Source organism: Sciurus carolinensis, chromosome 9 (assembly GCF_902686445.1).
Source record: "Sciurus carolinensis chromosome 9, mSciCar1.2, whole genome shotgun sequence".
In the NCBI taxonomy this organism is placed as follows: Eukaryota; Metazoa; Chordata; class Mammalia; order Rodentia; family Sciuridae; genus Sciurus; species Sciurus carolinensis.
The window spans coordinates 59,127,232-59,143,579 of NC_062221.1; the positions used below are offsets into that span (position 1 = coordinate 59,127,232).

Sequence of the window (16,348 nt, forward strand, 5' to 3'; positions counted from 1 at the left end):
AGGGAAAAAATAACAGAATGAATCAAACAACATTACCCTATGTAAATTTATGATTACACAAATGGTACGCCTTTACTCCATGTACAGAGAAACAACATGTATCCCATTTGTTTACAATAAAAAAAAGACACACACACACAAAATTGAAGTTTTGCAAAAGTTGAAGAAATAAAAACAAAAGATGAAAGAAAGGACCGTGCTCAAAAAAATACAAATAATATCATCTCTACTATACTGAAGATGCATTTGAGAGAGAAACCCTGAAGTCAGAAGATTCATTTAAGATTTAGAAGGCATGAAGGACATTTAGTGATATGGGTTAGGACATTGGCCAGACATCTTATTCTGACTTCTTAGAGAAAGGTGGACTATGATGTGACTTCTAACTCTTTAGTGTAATGTAGGAGGAAAGATGCTGGTCTTGCATGCTTATTTGTTTTATCCCAATGTTTAAGCCTGGTTTCTGTTGAGGCCTAAGGTCGAGGTAAGATCTTTGTGAAATATCTCCCTTGTATCATCCTCCTTTATGACCCTTTCTCCCAGGCCTCTGCTTAAAATAAAGCCACCCCCTCTCTTCCTTCTCTTTCACATCACTTGCTGGATGTGACTTTTGCTGTGAAGACAACAACTTCTGCCAAATTACGAACAACGTCCAGTCCTTCTGTGACTGAAAGACTTTGTTCTCAGAGAATGTGTTCATTGGAAGTTCCCTGGACTTACCTAAGACAAACATTCCCCCACCCTTTTCCCTCATGCATTTACATAACAGGTTTGTAACTTCTTGGCCTGCATAGATGTTTCATAACTTGTTATGAGAAAAGCCTTGCCCAAGAGACACCATATTTCTCCATCTCTCCAAACTTCTTTTGATTTTATTTCCTGAATGTAGCTTTTACGTATCAGTGGACAGATTAGATCCAGTGCCTGATAATCCTTACTTAAGATATACATACATAAGCAATTGTCTGTCTGTTGGTATTAATTTTAGTCTTCTTCTGACTTGGAGTTTTGGAGATTTTCTGATAACCAAATTTTGATGTATTTTCTGTATGAAACAGAATTTTTTTTTTCCCTTAATGGCAGGAGCTGCAAAATGGAAGTCTGCAATAAAAATGTGGGTGCTTAAAAATTAACCTTTCAATTTTTCAAACATTTTTACTAGAACAAATCTTCTTGCTCTTTTGATCCTCTGTATGACATTTTATTTATAATTTAAAATAATTAAGAGATAAATAATCTCTTACCTCAGTACTCAGAGAAAACCAGTGTTAACATTTTGATGTGTGCCCTTTAAAATTTCTTTTATGTACATCTATATTTTATTTTATAAAACTTAAAGCCATGCTATGTGCTATGTCTTATTTTATTTCTTGGTTTAAAAAACAATTTTCCACAAATATATTTCTGTTGCACTTGTAAAATGTTAAGTTATTATGACTATATAATATTCACCTACACTATAGCTAATTTTTAATTTTCTGGCATTATTAATTAATTGTAAACAAGACATTGTTAGTATTTTTACAAACAATAATCCTGTGGACCATCCCATTTTTGATCACACCTATGACAAAAGAGAAGGTTGAAGGAGCTGTCAACCTTATCCAATCACTTAATGTCTCCATTCACAAACAGGATGTATTATGTAAGCACAGAAATTTTGTCTCTGCTCTTATGTGTTGAAGGATGCTCCAGAGGCAGCAATCAGCAGAGTGTGCCTGAGTCTGGGTGACATGACAGTAGCAACTTCTCTCTGGTGCCCTGGTCCAGGGGGAACACTGCCATCTGCAAAGACTTGGCACATCCCTGGTATAAACACACTGCATCTCCTTCCTACCTCCACCTCCACAGCTTGCCAGTAGTTTTGATCTCATCAAACTAGGAATCAGCCTTCCCTAAAAGCAGTGGAAACCTCATTTTACCTTTGGTACTTTCCAGGGACTGCCAATAGCCTCTGCTCGGAGGTTATTTTGTTGCCTCCTACTTCTATGGTGATGCAAATGGCTCTTCAAGAGAGGCAAGTTCAAGACATTTTGTTCCTTACAAAGTGCTTTCATGTTTCATTTGACCTTCACAACAATCTTGTAAAGAGAGTCAGCACCAATGTGTACATTTTTGCAGATAAAGGAGAGGTTATTATAGGCATGTTCACTTGACATATAAAGGTGGTATTACTGACCATTCCTCTTAAGGAATACTTCCATGAATCTTCATGGCTCCTACTACCACTTCCCTTCTGGTCATTTTGTTATCAAAGTCATACATTTATAGAAAAACTGATAAAATCCAAGTATCTTCTCTACCCAGTAAGTGGACTAGATATAGACACAGAATTAAGGGTATGTGAATATCGTGGGCAGACATTTTTCTCAGTCTTTTATGAAATTATTATGAACACATATTGGTTATACAGACTGGTGAGTTTCACTGTGTCCTTTCCATCCATGTGTATGCTGTGCTTTGATTGTGTCCCCTCCTCAGGCAGGTGCTGTAATTTTCTCAGGACACTCACTGTGTGTGTACTCTGGCTGATGTGGCTTATTGCTTTAACAGTAATTGTGGCAGGACACACAACAATATACATCTTTCCTAATCTCCTAATACCCTGGCTGTATTTATGCACATGTATGCATATATAATTATATCTTCTTATATGCATTGTGTTTTTTTGTTTTGACTTTTTAGTGAAACAATGAAATGGAAAAGGCCCTTTTTGACCATCGTTGTGTATCTGTGTTTCTTACATAACTACTTTCAGCAAACAAATATAAAGCTATTTTTTAGCTTTTATTTTTCAGCATTCTGAACTGTCCAGTTTTAAAAACTCATCTTGGAATGAATCCAAATGCCACTCTTAAAGTGTACTACTGTCCTCTCCGCACTTGTGTTCTGTACCTCATTATTACACCAAGAGTTCTCTCTATTGCTCTGGCTCTCCTGCCTATTCTCTCTCTGGGTGGAGTTCTTTGGATCCATTTAAATCTTCCTGGCATCTTGTAGAACAGGCTGGCTTTCATGTGTTAATCTCCTCCCACCACTGGGGTGGAAATGGATCAAAGTGGCCTCGAATGATATTATTCCAACACCTTCTTACAGCTAATTATTTTGTCTGATTTGCTGTCTTGTTAAGCATTCAGTGTTTTAGGAGTTTAATGTATAGTTCATTATTATAACCTAAATTATCCCTCAGTTATAGTGCCAAACAAAATGAGAAGTTAGCAGTATCTATTTTTAAGACCCTAGGCTCCCCTTTCTGGTCTCTTTCCAATCTTTTTAATGCCTTCTTCTGAGCTTCACCCATTGATCCTAAGGGAAGCCTCCCCTTTGTTCTTTCCATTCCTAGACCTGCTCTGAGGAAAGGCTCTGAGATTCGCATTTACCCTTTAGGGTTGTTTTAAGTGATGCAAGTGTTTGCTTGGTGCTTCTGTCTCTAGAGTATAGATGCCTTCTGTGACATCCTCTGTGAACAGGTGCACTGTGCTGAGCTGCACAAAGGGTTATGTATTCACAAATGATGGCATGGTGTCTTTCTTGCTCAATTATTCTATACTCATGGAGCCTATTCTCAGGTAGTAAATGGAGAACTGGTTGACAGAAGATCATTGTGCTAGAAAGCATAGGACAATTGTATTTCCAAACCTCCATTCATGCTAAGTTTCTGGGAACTGGTATAGTTTGAGCTGGGTCTAGATAAAAGGACTTCAAATTTCTCTTTTTCCTCTTTCTTTTTGTTTTCTTTTTCATTGAGATAGGGTCTCACTACATTGCCTCAAACTCAGGGTGACCCTCCCACCTAAATCTCATGAGTGCTGGGTTTACAGGCACCTACCACTTCACCTGGTTGTCCCTTTGCATTTTCTATCATGGATGCTCCACAGAGTGAAGATATTTATAATAGACATGTTTTTTCAGCTAATTCATAATGAATGCGTTCTCTGTGCTCTAGCTGGTGCTAAGGATACCACAGTAAATGGAATCCCATTGCCATCATCAAAAACCTCCTGTACTAGTGGGGATAGTGAGAAAGTTTACAAGTGAACATGAAGGTGCAATGCATATGAACTCAGCAGGGTAGTCATAATCTACAAGGATACGTGGTGGAGGGTATCTAACTGATGACATGAGATTGACGGAGGAACCCTCTAGCTATTGTCTAAGCTGAGATGAGAAGGGCAGAGGGATCTGTGGGGTAGAGGAAATGAGAAGGAACTTGGAAAATTTGTGGACTTAATGACAAAGCAGTATGGCTGAAACATAGGGTATGAGTACTGAGGTATGGCAGGGGAGATAGGAGAAAGAAAAGGAGGGGAGACACTTGGAGGGACATGAGCCTGTGCTTGTGGGTAGGGGTTCAGATCATGACTTGACCATGGGTAGGAGCTCAGGTGTTATTCAGAGTATAGCGAGGAACATTAGAGGTTAAGAGAGCAGTGACACAATTGATTTGTACCTTTGGAAGGCTTATCTTTCTGCTGTATGCTCCTTAAATCAGAGAGAGAGTAAAATTGTTGGGGTACCAGTTAGAATGCCTTTTTAATGATCCTCAAGAGAGGAAGAGATGAACTAGAGGCTGTGGGCAATAGAAATGGAGCAAAGTAGAGAATTTAGTAGTTACTGAGGAATTCAAAGGTAATGGACTAACTGGGAGGTTAGGATTGTGAAAGAAGACAGCATCAGAAAGTTTCTGGTTCTAGGAATTTTAAGCTGTAGTCTCATTCACTGAGATTGGAATGGGGGAAAATTTTATGGGGGTTGTAAGAAGAAAACAAGTTTATTTTTGAATATGATTAATTAAAAGTTCCTGTTGGTCAACCAAGGTGATATGATTAAACAGATTTTTGTAGGAACAATTTGTAGTTTGCAAGAGAAATCTGACTGGAGACACAGGTGAGGGATTCAGGGATTTAGAGATTGTAGTTAAACAATGAGAATGAAGGAGATTAGAGCATCGGTAGTGTGCTCTGATAAATTATGAGTAATAGGTTGGCATAATGAAAGCTATAAGCCATGAACATGGAAGTAGGAAGAAAACAAGTAGGAACTGACAATCCTAAGGAACAGAAGGAAATGAGAATCTCAAGGTTGATACAACTATCAGCAGTGTTGTGGGGGACAAAGAAGATACAGCATGGAGAGTAGCTACTAGTTTCAGTCACAAGAATTTTGTTGAGAAAGGTCTTCTGGGACTGAGAAGCAGATTGCTGTTGATTACAGTGTGAATGAAAATCACCATGTAGGGACAGCAAGGGTGAATGATTCTTTTTTCAGAAACTTGGTCATGAGATGCTAGAGGTCCATTCATCCTGCTTGTGCTTTTTAAGGTCAGATGGAATAAATATGCTCTTTCCTTATGGCAAACCTTTTGAAGAGAGTTATCAGTATCCTGTGTATTTTCTCTCTTCTCAATTAAATTTTTGTAGTACCTCTATTGTTCCTCATGTGACCACGTTAGTTGTCCCTCACATTTGTGTGGTCACTTATTTAGAAAAAAGGAAGTTCTTCTCACAGGTTATGGGTCAAAATTACCAATCTGATCATGGACATGGAAGAGGGAGAATTAGAAAAGCATCTAACTGCTGAAGTTAATGAAGCATATTTTCATTAATTCACTTAAGTATTTATCTGTGTTTCTGATCTATGCGGGTGCCTAACAGATAAGTGATGGTTTGACTGAATTTTGAGTGGTACTCTCAAGACAACTCCTCAGAGTCTAATTGTATGGCTATAGGAGAGAGCTAACTTCAGATTCATGGATAAAGTAGTCCTCCTGGAGAACAAACAGGTTTTTCTCACTCTAGAGGCTAGCTAAACCTTCCTAGGAATTTGTGACAGTCAGAACAGGAGAGAGGAACCTAAGGGCTTGGGGCTTCCTCTAATTTGCTTTGTGACCTAAGGTAAGTCACTTTCCTCCTCCCTTCTAAGTACATTTTCTTATTTGTAAAAGGATGGTATCGATTGACATCTAAAATGCCCAGCAGCACTTTTAGGTTCTACCATGTAAAACCATGTGAGTATTCACTTTTCAAAAAATAATCCTGTCAGTGTGCAATGAGTGTGGTATTCCTTGACCTGTGTGATGGCTGCATGCTTATCTTATGAGGATTTATTAATCTACACATTTATCATTATTTGAGTACATGTCATATTTCACTAAAATGTTTTTTAATAAAATCATATTTTATTTTTAAAATAATATAGTTTTTATTTGGGGGGAAGTGCTATATTATCAGCATCTTTCCCCCCCAAAAAAACCCAGAGATCTTACTGACTTTGGAAAGAGAAGAAAAGAGCTACTGCAGGTCTCGTTGTTGGCCTTGGCTGGTTTGGTCAAGGTCGGCCTTGGTTGACCTTCATTTTCTCTTTGCTCCTTTTTGCACTTGTTTATGGAGACAATTTGAGACCTTGCAGGTACTCTGAAGTACATCAACAGGACCAGTGTCTTATCCTATTTAGGTCCTTGTATATTGTTTTTATGTTTTATTCTTTCTGTCTCTTTTGTGCGTGTATGAGGGAATCTGGTGATTAAGTCATTATTCTCCTTCCAATAAGGCTACTGCTTTGCAAATGATCAGAACAATTGCAAAGTGGGACACTTTTGCTGTTGCCTGGGATGAATCACTTCACCCTGTGTCTGATTTACAGGATGACTTTTTTCCTACTTTATCAGACATATCTTCTGCTGAATCATCTCTAACTCAAAAATCCTTGTGAGGTTTTATGTTAATGGTTACTTCCAGAATTTATCTTTGTGGAGACATGAAAGGGATAATCTGAGAAAATTGGGTTATAAGAGTGAAACAGATATTTTAAATAACAAACACACAAATTAGGAAGAATTTGTTACCCTGGAGAAAGAGAAGTGAAAAATAGATGATGTAATGTTGGAGTATACACAAATATGACTCACCTCTCCGTGACCTCTCTAAATCTGCAACGAAGTGCTTAACCTCATGAAATTCTGAAGGCAAGTGTATTCCATGTGTGTGGGGTGAGGGGTTGCTGGTATCAAAGTCAGGGCCTTGTGCATGAGAGGCAAATGCTCTACCACTGAGCTGTGACCCCAACCTGCAAGTACATTCTTTATTACATTAAACCAGATCCTGCCTTTAGATTTATTGTGGGGTAACTGTCCCAGCAGGCATAGAGGAGTGACAGCAGAGAAAGGGGAATATGGACGAAGTCTTAGGACAATTTCAGATTCATGTCCTACTAGAGTGTGGTATTTTTCACCAAGTGTAACCACTCTTCAGAGAGTAGGGATTGGATGTGAGAAGCTGACATATTGGTTACACAAACCATAGTATCTGCCATCCTGGAACACACCTTCCTCTCCATCTCACACCTTTGCCTGGAATGTCCTCCACCCATCCTCTAAGATGCCATCAGCTCCGAGTGACTTTCTCACACCCCCCCTTTCTGCCCACCACTGTCACTCCCATCTTCTGTTTCCATTGTGTGGTCATCTTTCCATCGTGGTTGTTTCAGGAAGAGCTGCAATTAAATGCTTATGTTCTCTCGCCCCCACTGGACTATGGGCTCCTACAGGTTAGAGACTGTGGCTTGAGTTTCTTTGTGTATCTGCATGAGAGTAAGTGTATGTAGAAGATGCTTCTGGGTTGCTTCACACAGGACTTTGTCACTCAGTCAATAGACATTCAGGGCACCACTGTGCCCTTCAGATCACAGACACATCAGAGAAACAAGCAGGACATCCATCTTTGCATTTGAGAATCATGTACTTGGTGTCTACTCTGAATGGTGCCCATACTAACTACTGGGCAGCGAAAATGGTGCAGCATAGTTTCTGCTCTGGTGTTGCTCACAGAGCAGGAACAAAGACAGAAGAGGAAATGGTGGAAACAAGCTGTGTGATGAACACCACAGGAACCAGGAGCTCAGATGTCGTCAAATCCAGAAAGGGTGAAAGGTGGAAGTGTTCATGGAAATGTATAAGAACATTCATCTCAGGGATCAATTCATCTTTATCAATTCTTTTCCTTACATTTTTTTAAGGAAACTACTCTAAAAATTAATCTTGTGTGAGGATATCAGCAGATGTCTGAAATCTTTCCTTCCACAAAGCAAGGATAGTTATTGAGGTTCTAACCTCTCTCTGGCCTTGACTGGTTACACATCCTACTTGTCACTCTTAGTGTCTCTATCATCACTGGTGATGTGAATTTTCATCTGAGTTAGAGGAGATTCAGAGACAATACCCCAGAATCTCTATAATGGGGACCCAAATTCATGAAGATCATCACAATCCCCTTCCTCTGACCCTACAATATTTGAATGTCAAGAAAATCACTCTATTGGAGTCACATCATGAAGATGAGACAGGAAGATGAAATTTGAGCAATCCTTGTGGGCTTCTTATATTTGGAGTAAATCTTGTGGAGTCATTCATTGAGCTGAAAGAAAACTTAGGGATAGTTTAGTTAACAGATTTCAAACTTGACTACCCCCCACCCCAACCCCATATAAAAGCATCAGAACTTATGTAACAGATGAAAATCAATCTGCTTTGACTGAAATGGGTTTGGTGACTAAAAGCCCCACCCACTCTATCCCTCAGGAGCAGTTTTCGGGAGCACAATTTGAAAAACCATCAAGTCTGACCCCAAGAGCTTGCAGTAGAGAGAGGAAACGCAAGGAAGCAACGTGTCCAGGATCACCCTGAGTGAGCGAGAAAGTGGGACACGCGGTTCTCAACCTGGCCCTGTATTTCCTCCTCTTCACCTCTGCTGAATCAGAGCACTGGTGGCAGAGCAGAGGGTCCTGCCTGACCCAGGAGGAGCTGAAAGGGAAGAGACTCCCTCGACTCAGCTTCCCCTCAGGACACAGAGTATCCCTGCTGGCATGTTATCACTACTACACAAAATGTGAAATTGGGAAGACTTGTTTGCCAATTTCCTTATCTCAGCTGGCACAGAAGTGGGATGCTGGAGAGTTACAAGGTGTTAGAGTATTGTTTATCCACCACACATCCCTTGGCTGTTCTCACAGAGACTCAGGAAAGGCTGCACACATGAATTCACATATTTTACCTTTACAAAATGTCAAAATTAAAAGTAGATTTTTATTCTGGGGCTGTGCCTTGAGAATGTTAACCCCTTCATGTCTGAAGGGATTTCATCATCCAAAAACATATTGATATCTTTAAATGCAACAAGAGTTAACTTCCATCCCCAAATCCCCCACCCCCCACTCCACCTGCAAAAGGGGAATAATTCTTGTTAATAACCTAAGACTTTTCTAAGTTTCTGATCTTCCCAAAAATATTCCTATGGGTACAAGGTTTTTAGCCCAAAAATGCTTGTCATTTCATTCTTTTTTGTCTTTTTTTAAAAGCTTATTTTTAGAGAGTTCAGGAGAGAGGCATACCCCTTTCGGTCCTCAGTTTCCTTATTTGTAAAGGGTGGATGCGATGGTTTGAATATCTGTGTATTTCTAATATTTTTTGTTGAAACTCAATCTCCCAAGCAGCAGATTAGGAAGTAGGGCCTTTGGAAGGGCAGTGAGCCCTATCACTGCCTTCATAGATGGTGATGTTGCTTTTTAAAAGGGCTGGAGGGAACTAGATAGGTCCCTTTGTCCTTTCCATAAGAAACACTAGGAAGGCAAAGATGGCAAGGATCCAAGAAGGAATTCCTGAAAGCCTGATGAGAAAAGAGGTCAGATAGTGCTGAGGAAATGAAGAATGGCAAATAGCATAGAAACAGCCCTGAGTTTCACCAGATCTCTGTTTTATGTCAATCTTGTTTTCTTAATCTGAACTATTATACTTATTGTTATAACCAAACCATTCTTTATTGAATTCCAGGGAGAGGGAAATGAGAAATTCCCGAACCTCCTTTTCTTTGCCTCTGATTCAAGTCCTGGCCAGTGAGTGTGACTGGCTACTCCTTTCAAACTAATTAGAAGTTCTCAGAATAGTTGTTTATCTACTTCCCTGGGAACAAAGTATGCACTGGGGGCCACGTATGCTGGATCTGTCTTTGATTTTAAAAGAGAAAAAAAATCTTCTGATGATGGTGCAGTTTGTCTACAGGACAGAAATCTTTCAGTATGTTTTGGAGCAGCAGTTTTCGGGGAGAGATTGGAAAGCCCTGGATGAGGAGGGAGGCAAGGGTTCTGGGTTCTATTTCTGAAGGTCTGAAATGGAGAACCAGATGGGAAAATTAAATGGGAAATCTAAGGAGTGGTGTAGATTTGAGTCAGGACCACATTATGGTCCACAGGCCTTTTGCCTTTTTAAACCTCTTCATTGTAATAATATCAGCATTAAAAATTATTTTTATGTCTTTAGTTTAATATTTTGTAATTGTTCTCTCTTAGTCAAAATGTATTAGGGTTGGGATGCCTTACAAATTTCACTTTTTTTCCTAATGTGAGAAAAAAATTAAAATATTTTTGACCTTAAAAGTTATTTTTTTCCTTCTGATTTTAAAATAATGCCAAATATTTGGTGGACTCCCAAAACCTTTGTGAATCCCAGGCACTGTGCTTCCTGTGCCTAATAGTTCTGTCAGCTTGGTTCTGGAGAAGGAGATAGGATTCATCTTGAGTATGAGTTAGGGGACTGGTAATGCAGAAGTTGCAAAGGGAGACTGCTCCCTGACTGACTGGCCTCAGAAAAGCCAAAGTGCCTCCCATTTGCCAAAGCGTACTTTTGATCATTGCCCCTCTCTGATCTTCTAAAAGTTGTAATTTAAAAAACAGGAAAGAACAGTGAACTAGAGTCCTGAAGACTAGCAATCTACTTTCTTGGTTTGATTCTACAGAACTGTGTGACCTTGAGCAAGTCCTTTGTCTCAATGGGTCTGTTCCAATATTTGAGAAATGAAGGAGTTCTACTAGACAAGAATCCTTTAGCTATAATTTATGCTCCTGAAACACTATTAGAAAAGTCACACGGAGATAAATGAAGTCATTTATAAAAGAAGATAGTTTTACTTAGACCAGAACCTGGAAATAGGTTATTTACTGAACTACTGTATTAAACTTAGCTCTGAATGTTCTGGCAACTGAAAAATACAGAATTCTTTTTGTCTGATCGAAGTGAAGTTAGCACTTTTTTTCAGAATATATTTGGCATTTATTTATACCTTATATTTTGATTATGAAAGCAGCACTATTGTGATTTAATTTCTTTTTTAAAAAAATGGAAAAATTCATTCACAATTCCATTACCTCAATAAATCTAAATATTTCTCTTCTAGACTTTTTTCTAATGGTCATTACCAGATAACATTTTTTTGGTTTTTGCCTTTTTTACTCAAGAAGATATGATCTTGACTTTTTTCTAATGGTCATTACCAGATAACATTTTTTTGGTTTTTGCCTTTTTTACTCAAGAAGATATGATCTTTATTCTCATGCTGGTGCAGACTTGATGCCTGTTATCTTTTTAATGTATACACAATATCAATTGGATATACTAAGCCATCCCTGACCATTAGGTATTTAGGTGATTTTCAATTTTTTATTACTATCCAGAATAAGCAATCAATGTTGTAATCTTTTCTTCCTTTAAGATACTTTTCACTACACAAATTTCCAGGTTCAGTCAAAAATTATGAACTTCATTTGCATTTTATAAGCGGTTACATTTTAATTTTCCATGAGATTGTGCTGTTGTTGCTCTTGAGCACTAAATGCTAAGATAAATGTATAGGGAAGCACATGAAACAATGTCTCTCTCAGTTTGAAGTGGCTCTCCATGCGTCTGTTGCAAAAGCTGAGGAATATTTGATTTGAGCTAAATTTGTTACTGGTATCAATATGCTTTTATTATTTCAGTTCATATAGTATATTTGTGCAGGGATAGAGGACAGCTTATTGAATTGGGAATAAACAAATTGGGGAGAGAACTGAGGCGCCAAGAGAGAGGCATAGAGGTTCAGTCCTGCTCTTGCATGAGGAAAGTTGGTGAAGAGTTTTATTCATTGTCCATCCAATACATCTCCATGATTGTTGCAGAGCTGGAATCCTTCTGGATTGGGTGGCTGTGCTTAACTTTCCCACTATTTATGGCTGTAAGAATGTAAATGGAGCTAAGTGTTTCCTTCTTTCCTGGATCTCAAACAGCTTGGTCTCAGAGTGCTGTGCTTCCCGGAGTGTTTCCAGAGAAGACAGCCTGAGGGAGAGGAAGTGGTGCTAATTAAATCCGCCCTCTGTTTTCCAGGCACAGGAGCCTTTCACAGATGTCTGTTGTTAGGCGTGTGTTCACAGAGTGCGCAAATACAGAAGCAGGCTTTCCTTTCCCGGTGACACAAACCTTCTTTCTTCACAGGTTATAGGGAACTTTAGAAATGCATTTTCTTCCAACACCCCCTGAAGCTGAGGTGGAAGCGGCAGACCAGCATAAACAGGGTGCTCAGCTTCCCTCAGGGTCAAAGTGTCTCCCCAGCCCCACTCTCTCTCACCCTCATCCACACCCCCACTGTTTCACCTGCTTCTACATTCCTTGCCTTCTCATCAGTCAATCTCTGCCTTTTGCACACCCAACTTAAAAAATTACCTGAAAACTAAGGAAGGCCTTCCTGTTAGGGGTCAGCATGACATCATGATGGGCATGTTGGGCTCACTGCTTGGTTGGCAGTCCAGGAGCTGCCACAGTTCTCCAAGTGTGCTCTGGGTAGATTCCCCTCTACTCTGTATCCTCAGAAAGAGCTATAGAGTAGACAACCTTCCAAGGTTGCTGGGAGGATCAGAGGAAACAAAGTAAATTGCAAACTGCAGAGGACCTTCCCCTGATGAGTTCCTCTAACTGACTCTGTTCTCCTACACTCAACCTGCATAAGATAACTATCTACGTCCACATTTGTCTGAGACAGTCCTATTGACTTCTATCATCCAGGCATAATTGCTAACAGTTCCCTTTAAATATATATATATGCACATATTTATTTTAAAAAATATATATATAAATATATATATATATATATATATTTTAAATTGTGGATGGACACAAAACCTTTTTTATTTATCTTTTTTTGTGCTGCTGAAGATCAAATCCAGGGCCTCACACATGCTAAAAGCAAGCGTTCTACCATTGAGCTACAACCCCAACCCAACAGTTCTCTTTTAATGCCAAAGTATTCACGTTTAGGTAATAAAATGTGTGATCATGATATTTTTACTTCTGTTGAATGCTATAGTTAGTCCCAAATTCAAGAGAGGAAATTTTCTTGGGGAAGGGGCTTTTTCTCACTTAGTTCCATGGGAACTAAGGAAATTGAATTAAAACCATCTTTGATTAAGAGCAGGGAGGCAGCACTGAGAGAGCAATGCATTCCCAGTTACAGGGGGAAACTGGATACAAGACCTTCCATGCAGACTTGGGAGCAGGGATGACTGGCTTCTAACCTCAGCTTGAAAATGCAGATTCAGATGCACATTTCATGAGGTTTACATGTGCCTTCTCTTTTGGTTTGTTTTATATTTAAAAAATAGAAATAAATTTACTGTTTTTATTTTAAACGATAATGATCATTAGTAGCATCCAGAGACATGAAAATGAAAAGCACCTCTAACACTTTCCTCTGGAGATAATTATTTTTAATGTTCTGTCTTACTTTTTTCACAAATGTTTCCTAACCTGTCACATCATGCAGGTATATACATATACAAGTACATTTGTCATATTTCTTTCTTCCTAAATGATTTTAACAGGATGAATAACATTATTCAAATTTTATGACTTATTTTTTTCCATAATTTGGACATCTTTCCATGATACAAATATGTACTCACATTTTAATTATTGTATTGTATTTGATCATATAGCATAACATTTTATTTAGTCAATTCTCTATTGATTGGTACTTAATCTCACTATACATTTTTGGCGTTAGACACGATATTGTGTTTAATTTTGCTACTATATACCATGTTTTTCTATTAGACATAAGGTCATGAAGAACAAACGTGTGTGTGTGCGTGTGTGCCTGTGTATGTCTTTGGTCAGTTGTAAATTATTTCCTGAGAACAAATTTTTAGGACTGGAAGAAAACTGGCAAATTTAAAAAACTGTACTAAGTTCTAACTGATCTTTTGCCTTCTTACTACCCACAAAATAGATAAAAAGGTGCATTATCATTGCTAAACTTTTAAATAAGCTTGCAATCTGGTGGGTTTTCAAGCAAAAATGCTATGAAATCTTGAACAGAAATTGGTAATTATTTCATACTACTCTTCCTTTGATCAACTTCAAGCCTCCTTGGATTAAAAAGGAGAAAATGGAACAACTTTCAGTTTCCTTTTCTCTGTCCAGAGGGCCTCTGCTTTTCTGCTCTGGTAAAAGATCCTGTGGGGTCATGGGTGGTAGTTAGTATTGTGGGTTATTGAGCTTCACCCACGAGTGCCCCTGTTTATTTAACCTGTGGGGTGTTGACAGTTTCCAGCTTGTCTTTTTTTCATCAAAGCCTATTTTGTTGTAGGTAGGACGCAGATGACTTGTTTCTCTAACCAGAGGACTTCTCTTCCCTTGTTTTAGACTGAAGAAATGTCAACAATTGGGAGTTTTGAAGGATTCCAGCCGGTGTCCCTGAAGCAAGAGGGAGATGACCAGCCCTCTGAAACTGATCACCTGTCCATGGAGGAGGGAGACCAAGACAAGACCCCTGTGCTGAGGGAAATCTCAAGACAGTCAAGTGTGACTAAATCAACACTTCTCCCCAATCCTTATCACCAACCTTATATCTCAAGGAAGTACTTCGTTACAAGGGTAAAAGTGTTGGTGCTCTTAAATACTATGTAAAATTCCTTAAAAACATCTTAATGTCCTTCTGTGTGCCACAAGTCTTGCCAAGATGTCACACTTTGTTTTTTAAATCTCATGTAATGTAGCAATAATCATGATGTAGATATCCCTATCCTTATTGTACAGACAAAGGACCTAAACTTCAGAGAAGTTAAGTGTCTATTCTTGAGAGCCCAGATAGTATCAAGGAGAAACAGTTCCTCTAGACTCCTTGGATTTGGATCTTTGGTTCCTTGGGCCTGTGTTGATGCTAAATCTGGCCTCGGAAAACTAATGTTTTATGCAGAGAGAATCTATAATATAGCAGTTAGAATGCAAAGCTGGGAACCTGGTGTTTGTTTGAAAAAGACATAGATTGTGAAAAGGAAAGGGCTTTGGGAATGGGCTGAATCTCAAGGATTAATGTTGGGGTGCTGTTGTTCAATATGGGGGTACGCACTTTAAAATGTCAGTTCGGTAGCTGCAGTCTGGAGCTGAGCTGTCTCACTTGGGCAGTGCAATTGGGGAGTAAACTGGTGAGGACGAGGCTCATATAACTGAATGTAAAAAGGTTTCTTAAACTTAACGAATCTGTATTAGGTTGAGAGTGCTTCCTGGGTTTTAGTATCTTTCCTGTTGAGATTTTATTTTTTGGATCTTCTTTTCCAGTCCTCCAATGTTCTTGTCAACAAGGTAGTGGTTAGCTATAATCAATTGGGGGTAAAATTAGCAAATGTGCACATTATGGGGATGTAATTTTTTTCATGTGTGCAAGGAACATTCATTTTTTTGAAAAAAAAAAGTTTTTCAACTCAATATCATACGCACTTGGGGCCAAGAATTTGTTACTGTTTACAAAGGTTTCACTAATGAATCCTGATTTAGTAGACTTAAGAATATATCTTTAAGATAATCTTTTAACTAAAGCAACTGAATGTGTGTGGTGAATGTGTGTGTGTGTGTGGGTGTGTGCTTAAACATTACATAGACTCTTATGTGCAAGGGACTTTGGTAGGTGCTATACTATGTGATGTGTGTGTTTATGTGTTTTGCATATGTCAAAAATATGGTTTGCTTTCCAAAATACGTGAAGTTTATTGAATCTGCAAAGTTAAGTTGTGTGATAGAGCTGCAAAGGAAATCAAAGCATCCTCTAAAATTTTATTATCTTTGCTATTGATGAAGTCAGGGTTTGATGAGAAAGAGCAACACAGTGATATAGAGTAAAGGATTTATCAGTGGGAACAATGGTGAAAACCGACTACAAATCCACGCAGAGAGGTTGTCTTTGCATCTGGTGTTTGGCCTAAGTTGGTATAGGTCAACCAATAAGCAGTTGTAAAGAAGGATTAGGGAATAGTGAAGAGGGAAGACAATCCATGGCAAAACTGAAATTTATCATGACAAAGTGGAATCTATCAGGACAAATAGAACCTTTCTCTGTCTCCCACAATCTAACATTGATGATTTATTCATTTACAACCCAGGGCATGCTAGGCAAGTACTCTACCACTGAGCCATATCCCCAGCCCTGGGAGTCATTTTTAGTAGCTGGCAACTATTACCACTGTGCTCTACACTTAGTCAGTCCAGGGGTAGAAG

At 38.8% G+C, this 16,348-nt stretch overlaps 1 protein-coding gene across 3 annotated transcripts in view; it reads left to right on the plus strand.

Moving 5' to 3' along the window:
* The window catches only part of Tprg1 (tumor protein p63 regulated 1), a 144,823-nt gene that overhangs the window by 16,751 nt on the left and 111,724 nt on the right, over window positions 1–16,348 (plus strand). For 2 of the 3 annotated variants that reach the window (XM_047563064.1, XM_047563062.1), the window contains exon 2: window positions 14,501–14,731. In XM_047563064.1, the coding sequence (XP_047419020.1) occupies window positions 14,510–14,731 (222 nt within the window). In that variant the 5' untranslated portion in view covers window positions 14,501–14,509. Of the gene's footprint in view, window positions 1–8,575; window positions 8,681–14,500; window positions 14,732–16,348 lie in introns of all 3 variants that reach the window. The other variant, XM_047563063.1, reaches the window with a different exon arrangement.